We start from the raw sequence: 23,808 nt of genomic DNA on the forward strand, positions 1-23,808 counted from the left end.
GCTAGTGTAGACGTAGCCGTTGTTTCATAAAGATGCTTATTACATACTTTGAAAAGGTAGTTTTACCAAATAGTTTCATCTGTCTTCAGTTTGTTCTTTAAAATAGTGTATTGAGGTCTTTGCTTTTCTCAGAGCAGTGAAGTGTAGTCTATTTTTAAGCTGATACCATTATGTTCAGAGGCAGCATAAGAAGAATGGAAATATGCTGTGCATATGTTAATTAAAATATGTGGAAATATACTTTTTCTCATTAAAAGATCTCTAGTGAAAACGAAATTTTCTCAGAGCTTCTTTAGGTTCACTAATATTACTACTGTAGGAAACATATTCAGATCAGATGTTTGATAACTGAAACATCCTGAAGACAACTAGAATGTTTTGTGGGACTGCTTGCTTGTAACTCATTTGGAAGCATCCTAGAACTGTTAGACTATTAACCTATTCAAACCCTTTTCATCCACTTGATACCAATTGTCCATATAAGGATACAGAAATCATCATCATCCTCATCAATAACCGCGGGCTCAGCACCAGTTGGTGGCTGGTGCCTCTCTCACTATTCCTCTCCATCTTTCCCTATTCAGTGCAGAGTGGCTTAGTTTCTGTAGACGAGCTCCGCACCAATCTACTATAGCATCTACCCATTCTCTGTGGGGTCTGCCTCTCCTATGCAAACCATCCATTATGCCGAATACCAGGGTCTGATTTTTCATTTGTTGTTCATTCTGCAAATATGCCCAAATAGTTGTAGCTTCCATTTTATAACCTTCTGCAGCAGGTTCTCTTTTGGATGTATCTTTCTATATAATTCCTTATTGGTGACCTTCTGCTCCATGCCAGTCCCAAGCCTGGATGAACGAGGAGGGTTGATCAGATGAGTATCAAGGATAGATTGTACATCTTTAATAATGCATTGCAGTGGTTTGAGTTGGGGGCTGTAGGTAATGACCAGTGGTGTTCTGTTCTTGGCTTTTTTGGGCCTATCTTGGAGTAGCTGGTCTCTGGGTATTCATCTGGCCCTGTCGATTTGTTTTTTTATTTCTCCTGGTGGGTAGTTCAGGTTTATGAATATTTGGTAAAGATCTTGTAGTTTTCGGTCTCTGTCAGTAGGATCAGAGCAAATGCAATTGTACCTAATGGCTTGACTGTAAACAATGGATCTAGTTATGTGTGCAGGATGGAAGCTAGAAGCGTGTAGGTAAGTATAGCGATCATTGGGTTTTAGGCCTGTTCTCTGCTACAGACAACCTTCCAACCTTATGAGGATTCTCACCAACAGCCACAGTCTATACCACAGGAACACCAGTCCTGGGACTTCTCCTTGCAACAAAGCCCACTGCCAGCTTTGTCCACATATCTATTCTGGAGATATCATTACTGGACCTAACCAGGTTATTCACAGAATCATGGGCACATTCTCATGTTCCTCAACTAACATCGTATATGCCGTCATGTGCCAACAATGCCCACATGCTTTGTATATTGGACAGACTTCAAACTCAGACAAAGAGTTAATGGGCACAAAACAGACATCAAAACACTCCTGATCCACAAACCAGTTAGTCTACATTTTAATGGAGCGGGCCATTCTGTTAATGACTTAAGAGTTTGTGTCTTATTGAAGAAGAATTTTCACACTGCTTTGGAAAGAGAGACTGCTGAACTCTCTTTCATATTCAAATTCGACACTTTAACACATGGTTTGAACCGGGATGCAAATTTTCTGGGACACTATAAGGGCTCTTTTGCATACTTGGCTTAATCTAATTCTTGACTCTCCCCTCCCCCGTCCCTCTGCTCTCTGATTTGCTCACCTTAATATTTTTTTTTCTGATTTGTCAACCTTGATTACTATTTTTGGTTCTCTATGCTTAAATATTGAGTCTGTTCTGGTATGGCTATGGTCTGGAGAAGTGGGTCTGTCCCACGAAAGCTCACCTAATAAATTATTTTGTTAGTCTTTAAAGTGCTACTTTACTGCTTTTTTGTTTTGATAGTATATAGACAAGCACAGCTTTCTCTCTGTTTCTGGGTCACATAAGGTGAAAGGACTTGGAAGAACAGGCAGAGGTGGGGCTTGAGGGAAGAGGTGAGTGGGGACAGAACAAGGGTAGAAATTTGGTTGTGGGGTAAGGGACAGAGGTGGAGTTTTCCCAGGGATGGTGCTGGCCTCTGGAATTGATGCACTTTCCTGGCACTTGGCGCTGCATCTTCATGAGGCAATACATGTGGGAGGGCATGCAGGGTCAAATGCCCCCCACTAGATTTCTGCCAGGTTCACACCAGAGTACAGCCAATAGCAGTCTTTCAGCCCCGTATGAGAAGGAAAGGATGGGAGCTGTTTTCAGCTACAGGGGTGGAGGAGGAAGAGGAGGAAAGGGATGATTTGGTTCATATCCTTGCAGACCTCATCTTCCCTTCCTCCACCAAAATGGGGCTAAAAGCAACTGTCCCTTCCTACCTGCAGAGTGTTGAAAGGAAGATATCACCTTCAGGCTGCTGTTGGCCACTGACATAACCCAATCACTTCCTGTCCCCTGTCTACAATGTGGGCAGGAAGGGATTAAGCCCTCCGGATGCACTGTGCATCACAGAATGGGAACCTGACTACAGGGGCTTCCGCAAAGCCAGCCAGAGAGGTGATGCAGAAGGGGAGAGCGCCGGGGAGTGCGCCAGGGAGACAAGGCAGCTCCATGTTCCATGGGGCCACGCTGCAGGGTGGTGGAGGGGAAGCATGTGTCAACAGAGTGCTAAGTCTCTGCTGGGGAGCTAATGTGGAGCCTACAGGTTTGGGTCATGAACAGGCTGGAAATTGCTTACTTCTCCCACTCTGCCACTCCAGAGATTAGCTTAAGTGTGGAACATTCCTGTGGTAGTGCTGGGCAAGGCTTTAGCATAGAGAGGGCTCAGCTCCTACTGGACAGTGCCCCAGGCCAGATGGTCTTGGGCTTTCTTGGAATGCCAGCCCAGCCAGAGGCTGTGGAAGAAAGAAGGAGCCTGCTCACCAGGTTGTTGATGGGCCGAGCATTCTGACCAGGGACTGGTTCTCCACATAGCACTGGGACAGGGACATGCCCCACAAGGAAGGATATGTAGGAGCAGTGGGTCTGGGGGCAGAAGAAGTAGCAAAGCAGGAAAAGGAGAGCAAGAGGCAGAGAACATAAAGGGCCAACATGTGGGCAGCAGAGGTGACACATAAGCAGTCACTGATTGGTGCTTTACTGCACTTGCCAGCTACTGCCCCGGCAGCAAGTGCTAGCCAGAAATGGGATGGGGGACAAAGCAGGTGAGTTTTAAAGATATTTTAAGAGGTCAAGGAAACATTGTCTATGTTAATTGATATTAACATGGATGTAAGGAAGATAGGAGAAGGTAGGGAGCAAGCTGTAGAGATAAATGCATGCACAGAAGCAACACACAGAGGCAAAACAGGAGCTAAGAGCAGAGATTTTTATGTCAGTCAAATGATGCATGTCTTGATGAAACACACTGTCATTTAGAGATGCATTGATTTGTTAAAGCTAAAAGGAACCATTATGATCAACTTGTCTGATTACATGCATAACAGGGCTGTGGAATTTTTACCATTATTTCTGTAACCCTTCTGTTAACGCCAGATGCCTGCCAGAAGGGCCGGGTTCAACTCTTGTGGGGTTTTCCTATCAAGGATACAATCAACCGGCTCGAGCCCCCACCCAGTGGCCTGGGACAATTTCACCCCGTGCTGGGTGCCTGTAAGGCGGTTCTCCCCCCGCTCGCAAGCACAGAGTCTGAGATAGAAATGGCTTGTTTAATGACCATAACCTACCCCAAGGTTACAGCGACAGATGCAGTATATCTCAGCACAGAAGAGACAAAACCCCTTTTACCCAGATACCATCCCCATATGCAGTAGAACCCAGTCTCTTGCTGGGGCTCTTGGCCCTTTTCCACACACACACAGTTACAGGGTGTACCCTCCGCGGTGCAGTCCCAAACTCAAAGCCCACAGATACATCACCAGGGCAATACTAGCTGTCCACTTGTCTGTAGCCTCCCCTTGCTGTCACCAGCCATCTGCCAGTCGCCGTCATCCGCCGCCGCTCCTACCGGCCGCCCGCCCGCCGTCGTCTACCGCCGCTGCTGCCGCTCCTACCAGCCGCCCGCCAGTGTCTACCCCCGGTGCCGCTCCTACCGGCTGCCCGCCAGTCGCCGTCATCTACCGCCGCCGCGCCTACCGGCCGCCCACCAGTGTCTACTGCCGCCGCCGCGCCTACCGGCTGCCCGCTGGTCCTAACCCCACTGCTTGGGACTGCCCTAAGGCAGAACCCAGTGATTTCAGCTCTGTGTGGCCTCAGCTGCCACTCTGTGATTTCAGCTCTTGGTATCTCTAGTGTGGGGTTTCACAAACACCCTAGTATCCAGCTCTATCTTTTAACAGGTGGGGAGGGTTAGTCAAGCCAGGCTTATAGCTATAGGGCCAAGGCATAGGCAGGGCCAAGGAACTCAGCAAGCTGGCTCAACCCATACCCCTCCCCTTGCTCTCTCACAATGCTTTAAACCAGGGAGCCCTGTGTAATCAATGTCTTACACAGCTAAGGCGACTGCCCTGTCCCCCACAACAACCCAGAGCATTGGTGAGATCTCACAACTCCCACCTTAAGTGTCAGCTTAAATTGTGATTTTACAACTACATGTTTACAATAGACCAAATCTCATGGCTTACTTGCTACCCATTAGGCTTTGCCTGAAAAGGTATCACACATGCACACCTTTTGCATTCTCATGCAGATGACCTCTGGGAGACTCATTCCTCCCAGCCTTCAGCAGCACTGCATTCCTTCTGCCACATTCCCTACATTTCATACATCAGACCCACAATTTTTGACTGGGGTAGAGAGTTGAACCGGCATACGAAGAGTTGAATCATGTAAGTCTAGGGCAGGGCAGACACCTACCACACCCTAAAGGATTATTTTAGGGTGTGAACTTGCAGTGGCTGGTCAGATCTTGGGAACCTCAGTGCACATGCAGGTAAAGGTCTATAGCTACATCTATACTAAAGAGTTTTGTGGACAGAGACACATGAAGCAGAATGCCTTTCTTGACAGAATCTGTTGACACAAAAACCATGTGGATGCTCTGGGGGGCCCTCTATTGACAGACAGGGCTTCCAGGTCACCAGGTCCTATCTGCTATGCTTCCAGTTGGCCATTCTGTTGAGAGAGCAGCCGGGCAGTCTGGCTGCTCTCTGTTGACAAAGCAGATCAACAGACAGATCCACTTTTGCGTATGGCCGCAATCTGCCAACAGAAGTTTCGTTGGAAGATCTCTTCTGACAGTACCTTCTGTTGACAGATTGGTGTAGTGTAGATGTAGCCTATGAGGATGGGTAGAAAGAGGTGTGCATGTGGTTGCACTCAGTATGGATGTGGAGACTGGGGTGACTGTGAAGGGATGCTGCAGAAGTGATTGAGGTTAATGGGTACTGGGCAGCTGCGGTGTCATGCCCCTACAATTGTTTAAGAAAATTGGCTTATGAATATAACTATTCATAACTCAAAGACATTTTATGCAAAACTGGTCATGTAATATATCAATTTTAAAGTTACAATTCACTGCATCTGTATATCCTATTTTTGTACAAGTGTCATTCTTGTATGTACAGTTAGAAATATGAAGTATTAAACTGGTTTTAATTCTAAATGTGCTAATGAGGACCAAAAAGCTTACTTCAGAAATTTAATGGCCCACTACTCAAACCAAGAACCTGTGATTGGTCTTGTTTGTCCTGTAAGCCCAAACTGTGGTTGGCCCTACAAAGACATGTGACCTTGCCATCTGGTACTGGAGTCCATCTTGAATTTTGGATTTTTCCATCGGAATGGGGGGAATGAACACAGCATTCCTGCACTGAGGGAAAGTCAGAAGCAATCAGGTCTTTGTCTTCACATAGGCTTTGAAACTGCCTTGAGGTATAAGAAGCCAGACATGAAGAAACCAGAAAACAAAGGACTCTAAGGAATTCTGAAAAACAGCTGCAGACCCAGGCCAGAGTAGAGATCAACTCTGATGAGGTATTTTATCCTGAGATGAGAACAACTGTTTAGGGTAAGAATTTGCATGTAACAAGTTAGTATATTAGAATTAGCTGGTGTCTTTTATTTATTTTAACTTATAACTTACTTTGTTTTCACTTGTAATCACTTAAGTCCTAATTTCTATACACAATAAAACACTTTTGTTTGTAGAATCATAGAACACTAGAACTGGAAGGAACCTCAAGAAGTCATCGAGTGCAGGCCCCTGCTCTCATGGCAGGATCAAGCACCATCTAGACCATTCATGATTAATGGCTATCCACTCTGCTCTTAAATATCTTCACTCATGTAGATTCCACAACCTCCTTAGGTAGTTTATTCCAGTGTTTAACCACCCTGACAATTAGTACATTTTTCCTGATGCTAATCTAAACTTCCTTCGCTGCAGTTTAAGCCCATTGCTTCTTGTCCTATCCTCTGAGGCCAAGGAAAACAATTTTTCTCCCTCCTCCTTGTAACTCTCTTTGAGGTACTTGAAAACCACTATGTCCCCTCTAAGCCTTCTCTTTTCTAAACTAAACAAGCCCATTTCTTTTAATCTTCTGTCATAGCTCATGTTTTCTAAACCTTTAATCATTCTTGTTGCTCTTCTCTCGACCTTCCCCAATTTCTCCTTATCTTTCTTGGAATGTGGTGCCCAAAACTGGACACAATACTCCAACTGAAGCCCAATGAGCACTGAGCAGAGCAGAAGAATGACTTCTTGTGTCTTGCTCACAACACTTCTCTTAATGCATCCCAGAATCATGTTTGCTTTTTTTGCAACAGCACCACACTCTTGACTCATATTTAGCTTGTGGTCCATTATGACCCCTAAATCCATTTCCCACAGTACTCCTTCCGAGACAGTCACTTCCCATTCTATATGTATGAAGCTGATTGTTTCTTCCTAAGTACCCAGTGTAAGTTATTGTTCCCAGTGGGGAGCAGCCATTGAGCATATCTCTCTTTGGCTATGTCTACACGAGCCCGAAACTTCGAAATGGCCACGCAAATGGCCATTTCAAAGTTTACTAATGAAGCACTGAAATGCATATTCAGCGCTTCATTAGCATGCGGGCGGCTGCGGCACTTCAAAATTGACGCACCTCGCCGCTGCGTGTCTCGTCCCGACAGGGCTCCTTTTCGAAAGGACGCCGCCTACTTCGAAGTCCCCTTATTCCCATCAGCTCATGGGAATAAGGGGACTTCGAAGTAGGCGGGGTCCTTTCGAAAAGGAGCCCCGTCGAGACGAGACGCGCGGCAGCGAGGCGCGTCAATTTCAAAGTGCTGCGGCTGCCGGCATGCTAATGAAGCGCTGAATATGCATTTCAGCGCTTCATTAGTAAACTTCGAAATGGCCATTTACGTGGCCATTTCGAAGTTTGGGGCTCGTGTAGACACGGCCTTTCATTGATAAAGGGGGCAGAAATCTTTATGAGCTTTCTCTGTGAGAAACTTTTATACAGAATAAAACACATTTATCTGGGGCTTTGGTTCTTTTTGGAGGCCGTGTTTCTAGGTGCTGAGCCCCCCTAGACCTGAGCTGATTCAGTGTCTGTGTTGCTCAGCTAGGGGTGGTTACTCCAACTGTGTGCCTTAGCTGGGGGAGAGGAGAGCTTCTGGCCCACCAGGAAAGGGTGGTGGGGAACTTCAAAGAGTAGGAAGGAGGGCATAAGTGGCTTGATCAGCACATGGTGGGAGAACAATCCCAAGGAGATTTCTGTGAACCAACATGTCACATGATGATGATGATGAAGAAAGGGGGATAGCAAAGTGTAGCACCACACTGGCCCTTCTGCCCAGCTCTGGATGCAGACTGTGACTATGTCCTGCTAAGCAAGCCACAGGAACAGGAATAATTGAGACTAGGCTGCCCAGGTCAACCCAGAATGAATATGGCTGTTTACTAAGAGTCTGCAAATGGTGTGCATAAAATGCAGCTGTTGGCAGAGATGTCTGACTTCCCCAAACATGGCATGATTAGGCCACTGAGATCAAGATAGTGTGTAGCTTGATGGGAGCGGCTATCTGCCTGAGATACATGGATAAGGAAATGAGCAAGTTCACAATATGGACCTTTTAAACTGCACTGGGTGTCCACACTTGGACCACGTGGTATTGAATTATATTCTGTCTCCAACAGCACTCAGGTGTCTCTGTAAAACTTTCCTCATAGCAAGATGTCTTTCTAAAAGTTAGTCTAGGCCAGGGGTTCTCACCACAACTCTTGGTAGCCTTAGAGCCGGGCCACCAACCCCAGGTGGTGGCCGTGCTGATGTTTTCCCTAAAAGAGTTCACCTTAAGAAAAACAAATGAATATGCACACACACATCCAGATCATTGTAATGTATTTGTGCAGGGCTATTTTGCTGACTCAGTAATAAAATTAATATTGTGTTTGTTATGTTTGTGAAATACGAAACACTTTCCACTTGATAGCTAGTAGCTACTTGGGTAGCTGTGAAACCTGGTCTATTAACATATATACATGTTACTTTTGCAGCCTGTCAGCTCACTAGTATGTCCACTGCGAAAAGAGATACTTGTATGTTTATTAACAACACTCGTCCCAGCAAGTGCCCGGAGAAATGAGGCCCTGAATGGGGTGGGAAGGTTGGAGGGGAAGGCAGTGGGGACCATAGGCGAATGGATGCCAGGCTGGGGATGCAGCCGGAGCCTGGAACAATGGAGCCATGGATGCCGGGCTGCCCCAGAGACGGGGGAAGCCCCACCACAGCTGAGCTGGAACCGAAGGCTGGCGCCTGCTGCCACGATTTCCGGGGGTCAGTGCCCATGGCACGAGCCCAGAGCCGGAGGCAGGGGGATGGCAACGTCCCTGGCCAGAACCTGCAGCTGCCAGCAACAGCTGCGCGGCTGGAGCCGGGGTCAGCGTGTGGTGCCGCGGGCCCAGAGCCCAGGGCCCAGAGCGAAGCGTGAAAGCCAAGACTCAGCACCCGGCGCCAACTGCCACGCGACCAGAACACCGTTCTGCACCGGTGACTGACAGCCGAGGTCAGGGGCGGGTATCCAGGGCCGGATTGGGAGGAGCCACCACGCAGCAGCAAGGGGGAGGGGCCAAAGCTTCGCCAGCCACGCCCCCCCCCCCCGGCTGTCGTGGACGTATACTGTATACCTCACCCCGACTCACCCAGTCACGCCTGCGCATGCACAGTGAGAGGAGCTCGCCGACTCTCGGCCCGTTTGGCGCCGGAACGCCGGAAGTCTCGCGGGAAGCGGTTACGGGACCGGTGTTTGGTGAGCGCGGGGAACGGATCCGTCGCTGCCATGACCTCCGCGTTGGAGAACTACATCAACCGTATCCTTCCGCGGCGGGGCTGCGTGCCGCCGAGGGGCGAGCTGGGCGCCCAGTCTCGGTGGCGGCGGCTGCTGGGGACGCCTATGAGAAGCGCTTGGCCCAGCGGGGATGGAGGTCGTGGTCGGCGCGGGGAGGGGCCTGGGGGCTGGGCCAGTGTTGCTCACGATGCCCGGCCTAGAGAGACCTCTCGCGACCCTGGCGTGGGGCGGCGCGGCTCGGGGCAGAGCACTGAGCTGGGACTCGGGAGACCTGGTTTGGTTCATACCTGTGTCCTTGCCCTGCTGGGTGACCCTAGGTAGGTTTCAAGTATCAGAGAGGTAGCCGTGTTAGTCTGTAGCTTCGAGAGCAAGAAGCCCTGTGGTACCTTATAGACTAACAGATATTTTGGAGCATAAGCTTTCGTGGGCAAAGACCCACTTCATCAGATGCATGAGTGGGGGGGTGGTGGTCTCAGAGGGGCATTTAAAGAGTGGGGTCCCAGTGAGAAGGAGGGCCAGAGCTGACAAGGTCTATTCAGTAAGGTGGAAATGGCCCAGTATCAACAGTACTTATCAAAAGAGGAAAAAACAAGTCAGATTAGATTTGGTGGGGGGTGTGAGTCATTTGGGGCTCCTTTACCTGCACATCTACTAATATAATATGTGCCAGCAGTGCCCCATGGGAATTGACATTGGCCAAACTGGACAGTCCGTCCGTAAAAGAATAAATGGACATAAATCAGACATCAGGAATGGTAATGTACAGAAGCCTGTGGATGAACACTTCAGTCTCCCTGGACACACAGTGGCAGATTTAAGGGTGGCAGTCCTGAAACAAAGAAATTTCAAAAATCAAATGGAGAGAGAAATCTCTGAGCTGCAATTTATTTGCAAATTTGATTCCATTAAACAAGGGTTAAACAGAGTGGGAGTGGCTCACAGGTTACAAAGGCAGCTTCTCTGCCCTGGCTGTTGATAGCTCCCTGTTAGACTCTGACAAAGGCTCACATCCCCCTGTCTGATCTGACTTGTTTTTTCCTCTTTTGATGAGTGCTGTTGATACTGGGCCATTTCCACCTTGCTGAATAGACCTTGTCAGCTCTGGCCCTCCCTCTTACTGGGACCCCACTCTTTAAATACCCCTCTTAAACCACCCCCCCACCCAGGCATCTGATGAAGGGGGTCTCTGCCCACGAAAGCTTATGCACCAAAATATCTGTCTGTCTGTAAGGTGCCACAAGACTTCTTGTTGTTCTCTGGGTAGGTTATGGCCCATGCCTCAGTTTCCCCATTTGCACAGGGAGACAATGACAGTGAGCCGGATTGTGCTCTGCAGATGACATCGCCAGGCGTGACCCACTCAGCAGCCAGGCTCCCTCCGCTTGCACTTGAGACAGACCCTTTTAGGGGGCCAGTGAATTTACCCCGGAGCAAGCCAGCCGGGGCCAGGCTGGAGCCTGCAGCACTTGATGTTGTGAAGGGAAGATGGGTATTTCTTTTGGGTAAAATGCTTTAGCCCAATGCAAATTATAGTAGCCAGTGCAGAGGAGTGTGGGGAGGTAGGTGACTTATTATCTCCAGGTCAGACTAGACCTGGGTGGGCATTTTTCAGGTCAAAGGCTGCTGACCTGTAGAGAAGTCAGTGGGGGCCACGCAAGTCAGAAGCAAAAACAACTCATGGATGTGGTCCCCGACTGTGTGTGTGGGCAGGTGCAGCAGCAGGCTGGGAATTGGGGGTTCTGGGCAAGAGGGAGGAAGCATGAGTGGGCTGGTGGTGGGGATCTGAGTAGGAGGGGGTGGAGGGTTTGATGTGAGTGTGAGGTATGGTCATGTGCTTCCATCAACTGACATTGCCAGCAGCCAGTGAGCAGAGCTGTGTTGCTTCACCCCTCACTAGTCCCCCAGTTTGCCAAGAGGCTCTAGCCCCTTGCCTTCCCCAGCATTGGGAGGTGGTGGGTGGAAGGGCACATGGCTCCACGGAAGTCCCTCACAAGTCACTAGTGGCTACTGTATTATGTGGACTAACAGATATTTTGGAGCATAAGCCCGTGAAAGTTTATGCTCCAAAGTATCTGTTAATCTGTAAAATGCCACAGGACTTCTTGGTTTTGCAGATACAGACTAACACAGCTACGCCTCTGATACTTGTATTATGTGGGTCTCCTGCCTTTAGGAAAAAAGGAAAGCACTCTGATCCTGGTTTGACAGAACAAAAAACATATACACCAGCTGAGTGTCCCTGTAAGCTGTGCACTTGTATGGAGGGTCAGGAATGATTCAAATATTGCACAGCTAATTAGCAGAGCTCCCACAAATAGGGTTTTTTGTTTGTTTGCACGTGGATGAAAAAGATCAGAGGGACCGTTGTCCCAGACCACTGTTAATTTCAAAGTTTGATTTTTATTGATTTTTTTTTTTTTGCATACAAAATTCTTAAATTACAGATTTTGAATCACAATTTATATTACTGATGCGTTTTGAACTTAAACACTTTCTTGTTCCATTATATATTGACAGCTTGAAACATTTCCTTGACTATACTTTTAGGTACCGTTGCAGTAATTACTTCTGATGGAAGAATGATTGTGGTGAATATAAAATTAGTACTGTGTAAATAGTGTTGTCTGAATTATGTGAGTTTTTAGAAAATAATTAGAAGATTCACCTTCTAATGGCCGCAAACAAATGTGGAATCCACTTATCGTGAATGTTAATTGTCTTTCCTACAGAGCTTAAATAACCTTTTTTAAAGAGACATACTCTTAAAAGCCTGTCAATTTAAAACAGATAGTGAAGACTATACAGCATAAAGATGAAATTGGCTATCTGTAAGGCACTCTCAATTGCACAAAAAATTAACTTGAAAAACTTAACTCTAATATTCAATTTACAGTAATCTGTATTGCTTGCTACTCACAACACATGATAGTACAGTAAACCCTGAAGATACACGCAATCAAATTGCACGTGTCTCGGGTTAATGCAACTGCTGCCCTGACAGAAGTGGGGAACTGCTGATTGCAGGGGTGGCAGCCACAAGTCAGACTGCCCTCCCTAACAGGAGTGGTTTCTCAGTCCCAGGAGTGGCAGAGAGCTGGGAATTAGGCAGCAGCCTGGCTCCCCTCTGCTTGCAGAGCTGGGAAACTGAGCAGGGCAGAAGCCCAAGCCCCTGCCCCTGCTCTTCCCCTGCTCAATTTCCCCTCTCTGCAATCAGAGGGGACCTCGGAGAGAGCTGGTCAGTTTCCCGGTTCCTGCAAGCAAGTTTTCCAGGTGTCTGCCACTCTGCAGCCTGGTTCCCATCTCCTCTCCACTTGCAAGAAAATTTGAGTTACGCGGGGGTTGCAGAAATGCAACCCTTGCGTAACTCGAGGGTTTACTGTAAATGATAATCATCATAAACTGCTTTCAAGTTCCAACCTCTGGCAGTATGTGTTTATTTAGCTTTAAAGCTCAGAGTAAAATCCATGTTTATCCAATGTTTATCATCTCTTCTGTGGTATATTGTTGCCTGTTATATTCTTGTGAGCTAAAATTTAAAAATGTAAAAATAATTGGTATACTTAATTTTGTCTGTGCTTTTCAGGGAACCCTCAAAGGTTTTGATCAAACCATCAACTTGATTTTGGATGAAAGCCATGAACGAGTGTTCAGTTCTTCACAAGGAGTTGAACAAGTCGTATTGGGATTATACATTGTTAGAGGAGATAATGTGTAAGTACAGCTTGTGCTTTTCTAAACCAATTAGATCAGAATTAGATAAAAATGTTTTAAGTAAAAGTTGTAATCAAGCAAGATTTCAGTTGCATAGTCCTGAAACCCTAATTTTTCTTTATAGATAAGTGCAGAAAAGACTAACTGCAAACCTGGCTCAACTTTGATGTAACAAACATCTCTAGGATGGCTAAAATAGTTCTGTTCCACTTTTGTCTCCCTTATTGAAATGGCCAAGAAATGTCCCATTTAGTACTAGCTTGGATGGAGATGTGTGCACTTATTGGCAGAAAACAAGAAAGACATTTTACAGATGTTCAATATTTGAACAGTGTCAGGTTTAGTCATATTCAGCCTGGTAATCTGGAGCAGTGTTTCTCTGTTACAGCCATGACAGCCTCTTGAGCAGAGATGAAGTAGGGGGCAAAGTAGCAGCCCCTCCCTGCAATGCTCAGGAGCTCCAGGGGAGCGCTTCAGCCTCCTACTTGCTGTCTTCAATTGTGGGACTTGGGATAAGTTTCATACTCCCCAGTCTTTCCTGGCTTCAGCCAGAGCCTCTGATGTTAGGTTTCAGCCTACACTATCTGGCTTCGGTCTTAGGACTCTTGAGACTCTTCAGTCATCTTCTCCTGCCTCCCCCCTTCAGCTGGAGCCTCCAGGTGCTGGCTTCAGCCTACCCCATGCATCCAGCTGAAGGCCACAGTTGGTGGAGGTTCAGCCTCCCATTCCCAAGCTCTAGATGTGGGGCTCTGGCTGTGGGTTTCAGCCCAGAGTGGCGAGCCTGCACTCCACAGTCAAGAGGTTAGGAGCAGGGTGCCACTGCAGTCTGAGGCTGTGGAAGGGAGCTTGGGGCAATGGTGCAGAGGAAAAGCAGTGGTGTCCAGCCAAGTTCCATCTAAGATGTGCAGCCTTGCAAAAGGCTATAAAGAACCCTGCCCAGAGAGCAAAGAGGTAGGGGGTGGGTTGGCGGGCAGCAAGTTGCTGTGTTTATGGCTGCAGGTGGGGAGAGAGACCGTTTGTGGCTGTGTGACCTTGGACAAGAGACATGGCTGGTGGCAGGACTGGGGGTGGTGCAGCTGCACGGTGGGGAGGAGCTGCTGGTGTGGTATACTGGCTTCTGGGAGTGGTGGCACCATGTTTGTTTCCTTTGGCTGCTGCGTCTCCTAGGAGCACAGCCATGTGGATCAGTGTCTACTGATGTCTGTTTGCAGGTAGAAATTTGTATCTGTATAGGGCTCTAGATGCTGCTCTTGGAAGGGGCCAGCAAGCCCCTGTGGCCATGGGGGCATGTGGCTGTGCATGCTGCCCCTCTCTGATGGCACCACTCCTTCAGCTCCCATTGGCCACAGTTTTCTGTTCCCAGCCAGTGGAAGCTGCAAGGGGCAGTGCTTGCAGGCAAGAGCAGTGCATTGAGACTCCTGCCCCCCTCCTCCCCGAACCCCTGCACCCTGTCCTCAACATAAACCAGCTGCACTTGGCTGCTTATGGGGTTGGGACAGTTAGAGAGCGTCCTGTGTGCTGATCACAATTGACGGAGAGACTCCACAAGAACAACCTGTAGATTGGGATCAACTGGTTGGTTATCACAGCTGTAGAGTTATTTTTACTCTCTCCCTTCCCTAGTGAATAGACACTGACTTCAGTGTCACCATGAATGCCTATGAATAACATTGTCCTAGGGAAAGCAAATGAGAATAACTCCACATCCTTGCAGTTGGGACACTTACTTAGAATGTGGGAAACCCAGGTTCAAATCTCTGCTCCAGAGACTAGGAGTAGAAAGTTTGCACCCAAATAGTTGTTTAATTATTAAAATCTTCTTAGGCTTCTAGTTCACTAAATGTTTTCAGAATATACTTATTGTTCTTTTTTTTTTTTCTCTCAGTACAAATTCTATGGAGAGAAAATTACTGAACCTTGTTTGTTCTCTAGTCACAAATCTCATTCTGGAAAAGCAAGTCACTATATTTGTGGTTTCCATCTTGTTTCAAAAGAGAACAATTTTTACTAATACAAGTTACTCTTTTTTATTTATAGTGCTGTTATTGGTGAAATTGATGAAGAGACAGATTCAGCACTTGACTTGGGAAATATTCGAGCAGAACCTTTGAACTCAGTAGCACACTGAAAAGGAGAAACACAAGAATGCACAAGGACTGTAAACTTGGCTGTATAGAATTATTTAAAAACAGCATGAAGAATTTTTACGAATTGTTAGAACTTGTTTGGGAAACACTTTATTATATGAATGCATTATAGTTTCATATGTAAATTAAAATATCTGCATTTTATTGAAGTCTCTCGTGTAATTTCACTGCAAAGTATATACATACAGGTAGCATTAGCGTTTAATTTCACTCCAGACTTGACACGTCATATGTAAATGACTCTTAAATGGCATTTGTGAAGAAAAAATGTCACCATTCTTAAGGTGAAGTGTGTTTTACTGTGTTGATTTGTAAATTACATTGCATATATGCAAATCAATTTATCCTCTACCAACAAGTAGGATTTTTTAATGTGATATTTCAGTATTACAAATAGTGACATGTGTTGGACAAATATAGTTCTGATTAAAGCACAGGAGTGAAATTATAATACTATAATTCTTGTTTACTAACATACATGGAAGTTTCATGATGCATGTTTCCCAAGTACTGAAAGTGTGCCCCTTACGAACCTAATGGGACTATTAAGTTCTGGTAATTGCAGAACATCAGACTGTATTTTGTTTGTTAAACCATTCCTTCAGTCACACCAATTCACAAATGCCATAGTACTCATAACTTCTGGTAATTGCAGAGCATCAGAATGTAGTTTGTTTATTAAACCATTCCTTCTGGTAATTGCAGAACATCAGAATGTATTTTGTTTATTAAAACATTCCTTCAGTCATACCAATTCACAAATGCCATAGTGCTCATAACTTCAGTGCACCTTTTTGGTGTTTATGAATATCAGTTTACAAAATAAACATAACTTCTTGTCATGTGCATGAGCACACATGAGGTTACCGTAAGATCTGTTCATTGTGAATAGGGGACTTAAACTGAATAGTCAGAAGAAAGACTTATATCTCAGAAAAAATGTGTTTCTGTATAAGTTCTAGTTTTTGAAGGTGTAGAATAGGTCTCTATCCTCCACTCTTCTGAGTGAAGTAGTTGCAGTAGAAGAACTCTTTCACCTTGTGTGGGGTTGGAACTGGCTTTATGGCATCAGGTTGGAGGGGGTGGGTTATCTGCTGTCCTAGAAGATGCTTGTGAGAGTTGGTCCCTGAAGAGAGATGGGGAAGGACATATGTTGTGAGGAATGGAGAGAGAGGGTGTGGCATAACTTGATCTTACAATTTCCAGTACGCACTGGTCTGTTGTTACAGTTGCCCCAGTATGGTAATATGGGCATGCGGTGGCCAAAAGTATATCTTCTGTGTCAGCGCTGCAATTTAGGGGGGGTCATGCAGGCCTTCAAAACTTGGATGTGAGCGGTTGATTGAAGCCTGAGTCTGAGGTGGTCTTCTCTGTGATACTTGCTTCAGTCTGTTGGGATCTGTCATGAATGAGTGCAGGGAAGGGGTTAATCTTCTATGGTAGTCTGAATCCCAGGTGAGCCAATGGGAGTGGAGTAATCCTGTTTAAACTGAGAACAGTTGCAGTTCCCTGGGTTTTGGTCTCAGGGGACCCAGAGAGAAAGACATGGACAGGGAAATGGCTCCCAGAAAGTTGAAATAAAGTATCCTGACTATGGCAGAATCAGCTATAGAGGTGTGAGAACCAGGGAACTGTATAGTTAGATACGTTCAGATTATTTGTTTATTTTAAATTTGGATGAATGGTCTGGCTTGTTCTTTGTTTAGTCATTGACTGCTGTTTTTCTCTTTTGTGATACTGTTTTTAACTTTTTTCCCTGTAACTTTTAAGCTGAATCCCAGGGAAATACTTGTGTGTGTGTGTGTGTGTGTGTGTGTGTGTGCAACCCATGATTTCTTTGTCTCTTGTTTTGGGAATAAATAACTGTTCTCTGCAATTGCCTGTGAAGGGCTTGTCTGTGAAAAGGTCTGTGTGTGTCTACCTTCAGTCAGAAGCTACCTATCAAATTACAACTCTCTGTCTCAGCTCCCTCTCTCCTGGAGGAGAGTTAAGAGCTTGGGGCTGCCCCCACAAGAAGGAGTCCGAGTGTGCCTTCTTGTGGAAGTGGGGGGTGTTTTCTCTCTCGGTGGCAGCCTTCCTTTCCAGAGTCGAAGGTAGGGAAAGCTGATTGATGCGAAGAAGCATGTGGATCGGACGGAGACTTCTCTTAGGCAAGACTCCATTGACAGAGATTCTCTAGAATTCAGTCAGAAAGAGAAGAAGGGAGATGATAGAGTATGGGCCAGATCAGATGAGAAAAAATCACATATAAAAGAATCCAATATGTCAGGGAAGGGCAGGCATATGAATAGTGGTAGGTTTTTGAAGTGCTTTTACACAAATGCTGGAAGTCTGTCTAATAAGATGGGTGAATTAGAGTCCCTTATATCAAAGGAGGAGATTGACATAATAGGCATCATGGAAGCCTGGTGGAATAAGGACAATCAGTGGAATGCTATCATACCGAGATATAAAATATATCGGAAGGACAGAATGGGTCGAGCGGGTGGCAGAGTGGTACTGTATGTGAAAGATAATATAGAATCAAATGAAATAATCCTAAATGAATCAAAATGTTCCATAGAATCACTATGGATAGCAGTTCCTTCCTCTGATGGGAATATAGCACCAGGGGTATATTATCGACCACCTGACCAGGACAGTGATAGTGATGCTGAAATGCTAAGGGAGATTAGAGAGGCTATCAACATAAAAAACTCACTAATAATGGGGGATTTCAATTATCCCCATATTGACTGGGTACATGTCACCTCAGGAAGGGATTCAGAGAGAAAATTTCTTGATGCCTTAAATGACTGCTTCTTGGAGCATCTGGTACAGGAACCCACAAGGGGAGAGGCAATTCTTGATTTAGTACTGAGTGGAACACAGGATCTGGTCCAAGAGGTAACTATTACAGGACCGCTTGGAAATAGTGACCATAACATAATAATATTTAATATTCCTGTGTTAGGAAGAACACCACAACAGTCCAACACTCTGGAATTTAATTTCAAAAAGGGGAATTACACAAAAATGAGGTTAGTTAAACAGAAATTAAAAGGTAGAGTAAAATCCCTGCAAGCTGTGTGGAAACTTTTCAAAGATACCATATTAGAGGCCCAACTTAAATGTGTACCCCAAATTAAAAAACACAGTAAGAGACCTAAAAAAGAGCCACCATGGCTTAATAACCATGTAAAAGAGGCAGTGAGAGATAAAAACGCATCTTTTAAAAAGTGGAAGTCAAATCCTAGTGATCAAAATAGAAAGGAACATAAACACTGCCAAATTAAATGTAAAAATGTAATAAGAAAAGCCAAAAAAGATTTTGAGGAATAGTTAGCCATAAATTCAAAAAACAATAATAAAATGTTTTTTAAGTACATTAGAAGCAGGAAGCCCGCTAAAAAAGTAGTGGGGCCCCTGGATGATAGAGACATAAAAGGAGCAATCAGGGAAGATAATGCCATTGCGGAAAAACTAAATGATTTCTTTGCTTCAGTTTTCATGGCTGAGGATGTTAGAGAGATTCCCAAATCTGAGCCGTCCTTTATAGGTGACAATCTGAGGAACTGTCCCAGATTGAAGTGTCGTTAGAGGAGATTTTGGAACTAATTGATAAGCTAAACAGTCACAAGTCTCCAGGACCGGATGGTATTCACCCAAGGGTTCTGAAGGAACTCAAATGTGAAATTGAACTACTAATGGTGGTTTGTAACCTATCCTTTAAATCAGCTTCGGTACCCAGTGATTGGAAGACAGCTAATATAATGCCAATATTTAAAAAGGGCTCTAAAGAAGACCCTAGCAATTATAGACCGGTAAGTCTAACATCAGTACCGGGCAAATTAGTAGAAACAATAGTAAAGAATAAAGTTGTCAGATACGTAGAGGAACATGATTTGTTGAGCAAAAGTCAGCATGGTTTCTGTAAAGGGAAGTTGTGTCTTACTAATCTATTAGAGTTCTTTGAAGGGGTTAACAAGCACGCGGACGGGGGGATCCAGTAGACGTAGTATACTTAGATTTCCAGAAAGCCTTTGACGTGGTCCCTCACCAAAGGCTCTTATGTAAATTAGGTGGTCATGGGATAAGAGGAAAGATCCTTTCATGGATTGGGAACTGGTTAAAAGACAGGAAACAAAGGGTAGGAATATATGGTAAATTTTCACAATGGAAGGAGGTAACTAGTGGCGTTCCCCAAGGGTCAGTCCTGGGACCAATCTTGTTCAACTTATTTATCAATGATCTAGAGAAAGGGGTAAGCAGTGAGGTGGCAAAGTTTGCAGATGACACCAAACTGTTCAGGATAGTCAAAACCAAAGCAGACTGTGAAGAACTTCAAAAAGATCTCAGCAAACTGAGTGATTGGGCAGCAAAATGGCAAATGAAATTTAATGTGGGTAAGTGTAAAGTAATGCACATTGGGGAAAAATAACCCCAATTATACATACAATACGATGGGGGCAAATTTAGCTACAAGAGATCAGGAAAGGGATATTGGAATTATAGTGGATAGTTCTCAGAAAACATCCACGCAGTGTGCAGTGGCAGTCAGTCAAGCAAATAGGATGTTAGGAATAATTAAAAAAGGGATAGAAAATAAGAAGTGGATAGTTCTCAGAAAACATCCACGCAGTGTGCAGTGGCAGTCAGTCAAGCAAATAGGATGTTAGGAATAATTAAAAAAGGGATAGAAAATAAGACAAAGAATATCTTACTTCCCCTATATAAAACTATGGTACAGCCACATCTTGAGTACTGCATGCAGATGTGGTCTCCTCACCTCAGAAAAGATTATTGGTGTTAGAAAAGGTTCAGAAAAGGAGAACTAAAATGATTAGGGGTTTGGAACGGGTCCCATATGAGGAGAGGCTAGAGAGACTGGGACTTTTCAGTCTAGAAAAGAGGAGACTGGGGGCACGACATGATAGAGGTATATAAAATCATGAATGGTGTGGAGAAAGTGAATACAGAAAAGTTATTTACTTGTTCCCATAATATAAGAACTAGAGGACACCAAATGAAATTGATGGGTAGCAGGTTCAAAACTAATAAAAGAAAGTTTTTCTTCACACAGCTCACAGTCAACCTGTGGAACTCCTTACCAGAGGACGCTGTGAAGGCCAGGACTCTAACAGAGTTTAAAAAAGAGCTTGATAAATATTTGGAGGTTAGGTCCATAGATGGCTATTAGCAAGGGGTAAGGTATGGTGTCTAGCCTGTTGCCAAAGGCGGGAGATGGATGGCAGGAGACAAATCGCTTGACTGTTGTCTTTGGTTCACCTCCTCTGGGGCACGTGGCACTGGCTACTGTCGGCAGACAGGATACTGGGCTAGATGGACCTTTGGTCTGACCCAGTATGGCTGTTCTTATGTTATGAGTCCAGGAATCTGTGACCTTGGAAAGTTTTAAAGTAAAGCCTGTTTACAGGAAAGGTGTTGGTTTTTTTTGTTTTTTTAAATCTCAGTGGAGCCTCACTTTCTGCACTTGGAGTGTAGGGTGGGGAGTACCCCTGACAGGATCGAAATGTTGCTGTTGCTGCCCATGGAAAATGGAGTCTCTGGGTCTTTGGTATGGCGTATATTGCCTATGCTTCGGTGGTGGTGATATATATGAAGTGTATGCAGGATGACCCAAGAGTCCTTCAATGTGCAAAGAACCTCACTGGTTTTAGAGGCAAACAATTCGCATCTATCAAAGGACAAGTCTTCTGGTTTGATTTGAAGGTCCTTTGGAATTGCTGAGACTTGTTGTCAGGATGCCCTGTGCATTGCTACAGCTAAAGCTTGAGCAGCTGAGTCTGCCACATCTAGAGCTGACTAAAGTGCCCAGACTGTATAAAAGGCCCTACAGTCCTGATCCTCTTTTATCTCCGTTTTGTTTAAAGTTTCGTGCAGGGGAAGCCTCAGACATAAGGACTGAAGTCTCAGTCCTAAGTCTGTACACCCTGAATATGATGTTGAATTTTGGACTGTAACTGTGGACTGAATTTTTAAAACTTTTTTTTTAGCTGCAAGATCACCATTTCTGTTATGTATCTGAATCTCAAGAATTGAACTGGTGTCTATGATTATTTGTCTTTTAACCAACTCACTCTTCTTTTTTAATAAGTTTTAATTTAGTTAATAAGAATTGGCTACACCAAGTGTATACTCGGGGTAAGGCCTGAAATATTTCCTGACCTGGAAGGTAACGTGTCCAGTCCTTTGAGATTGGTAAAGTTTATCTGGCATGGGTGTCTAGGTGGAAGACTGCAACTGGGTGCTTTAAGTCAACTGTGTTGTTTGGATCATACCTGCTGCTCCTTGGAATGGTTAGAAGCCACACTGGGATTCTGGGAGAATTTCTTCTGAGTGGCAGGAGCCAGTCTGCAAGGATTTGAGCTAAGATTTTCCATGTGGTTGCCAGCAGGGAGATGCCATGATAGTTTCCACAATCAGACTTGTCTCCTTTGCAAACACTGATGATCACTGTGTCTCTGAAATATTATGGCATCTGCTCCCTATCCCAGAACTTGAGAATCAGGAGATGGAGCTGTTTGTGGAGCTCTGGCCCGCCTTTGAAGACTGGTGGGGATTCCATCTAGTCCGGTTGGTTTGTTGCACTTCATTGCTTTGATGGCAGTTTGGACCTCACTCAAGGTAGGAAGTGTTGCAAGATTGTCTCTATGTAGTTGCTGAGGGTTTGGTCCAGGGATTCTAGGACCATGGTGGAAGGGTGATTCAGGAGCTCATTATAGTGCTCCGTCCAGCAAGAAGCAATGGCTTCATTGTCTTTCAAGATTTGGGTACCATCCTTTGATCTCAGGGGGTTGATTCCGTGGTTTCTTGGTCCATGAACAACTTTGGTAGCATTGAAGACGCATCTTGTATTGTTGATATATGTGAGATGCTGGAGTTCTTGTGCCGCCTTAGTCCACCACTGGTTTTTCAGAGTCCTTGTTTTACATGATAACTTCTGCCTTGGCCTTGGCATGCTCTCCTCTCTTTTTCATGTAATTGATGTTGCTTTGCCAGGCCCTGAAGGTTTTCTTTTTTGCCTCAATCAAGTGTTCAGTTTTCACATCATTCTCATCAAACCAGTCCTGATGCTTCCTGGTCTGGTAGCCAATGATTTCTCCACAAGCTCCAATCATGGCATTTTTCAATTGACACTAGTGTTGTTCCACATCTTCAGGGTGTGCTGTCGGCAGCTTCCTTTGGAAGTCACTTCGTCTGATGGGGTCATTCAAGCCTTGTATGTTGATCTTTCATCAGATCTGTTTCCTCTGACTTCTCCATTTGGTGACAATCCTAATTGCCATTGTGGATCGAGTAAGGAGGTGATTGGTCCAGCAGGCGTCAGCGTTAGTCACTGCACATGTGAGAAGGACATCACACCAATCTTGAGGTGCCAGTGCTTCAATCAAAGATGTTGCTCTGAGGTCTTAAATTTGTTTTTCTGGCTGAACAGGGTGTTTGTGGTGACTAGCTCATGTTCTGCACCTTTTGTGAGGAGGAGAGCTCCAATGGAGTTGCTGTTGCCAACTCCTTCTCTCACAGTGGGAGTCTGCCAGAGACCCGTGTCTCTTCCAACCCCGGCATTGAAATCCCCCAAGAGAATAATCTTGTCTTCTTTAGGGATGTCTTTCAGGGCTGCGTTCAGTTGGTTGTAGAATTTCTCCTTCACATCATCTTTGGTATCTGGAGTTGGTGCATAAGGACTGATGACAGTTACCTGTTACTTTTTGGCAAGCTTCAAGCAGAGGGTCATAAGAGGCTCCTTGATGCCAACAATGACTTCAGATAGGATCTTTGTCAGTTCGTTTTTGATGGCAAATCCTACTCCATGAATTCATTTGAATTCCTGTGGGGTTCCATGCAAGCTCTGATTTCGTCTGCCTGAGACAAAGAATCTTCAAGAACCAGGACAGCTGTCCCAAGACAAAACTCCTTGTATACTGTGCAGTGGTTGTTCCAACGCTACTATCAGTGCTTCCAACCAACATGGACAATGTACAAGCATCATTTGAAGGCACTTGAACAATACCAGCAACGCTGCCTCGGGAGAATCCTAAATATCTCTTGGGAGGATAAGCATATGAACACTAGTGTCCTGGAAGAGTCACACATGACTGGCATTGAAGCCATTATCATTCATTAACTTTATTGGACTGGTCATATGGTTTGGATGTCTGATCAGCGCCTCCCAAAACACATTCTGTTTTCTGAATTGTAACGTCAGAGGAGCATTGGGAGCCAGGGGAAGCGATATAAGGACATGCTGAAGGCATACATGGAAAAAGTGCAGCATCAGTGTTGACGCTTGGGAGAACCTTGCCCAAGACTTTCCCCAGTGGAGAATGGTACTCTGGCAGGGGGTGGTGCAATTTGAGAGGTTCTGCCTCAGTGCAGATAGAAAAGAGGTGAAGAGAGAGAGGGCATCAAAACTTGCCCTCTGCCCCTCCAACAGCTACTGACACCTGCCTATTCTGTGATAAGATCTCTGACTCCAGAATTGGGCTGATCAACCATCAACAGACTCACAAATATGTGGGTGACATGAAGATGTCCTACTTGTTGTCGAGTGACTGCCAAGAGAGAAGATGTTTTTTGGACTTCTGATTAAC

At 45.2% G+C, this 23,808-nt stretch overlaps 1 protein-coding gene across 1 annotated transcript; it reads left to right on the forward strand.

The window, feature by feature from the left end:
* Nucleotides 1-9,208: 9,208 nt before the first annotated feature.
* Nucleotides 9,209-16,213, forward strand: LSM8 (LSM8 homolog, U6 small nuclear RNA associated). Its single transcript, XM_074984100.1, has 4 exons — nt 9,209-9,378; nt 11,904-11,944; nt 12,940-13,067; nt 15,105-16,213. Exons 1-4 carry the CDS (start codon nt 9,348-9,350, stop codon nt 15,193-15,195), a joined length of 291 nt encoding a protein of 96 aa, XP_074840201.1. The 5' UTR covers nt 9,209-9,347; the 3' UTR covers nt 15,196-16,213.
* Nucleotides 16,214-23,808: the final 7,595 nt, after the last annotated feature.

This window comes from Carettochelys insculpta, chromosome 1 (assembly GCF_033958435.1).
Source record: "Carettochelys insculpta isolate YL-2023 chromosome 1, ASM3395843v1, whole genome shotgun sequence".
NCBI lineage: Eukaryota > Metazoa > Chordata > Testudines > Carettochelyidae > Carettochelys > Carettochelys insculpta.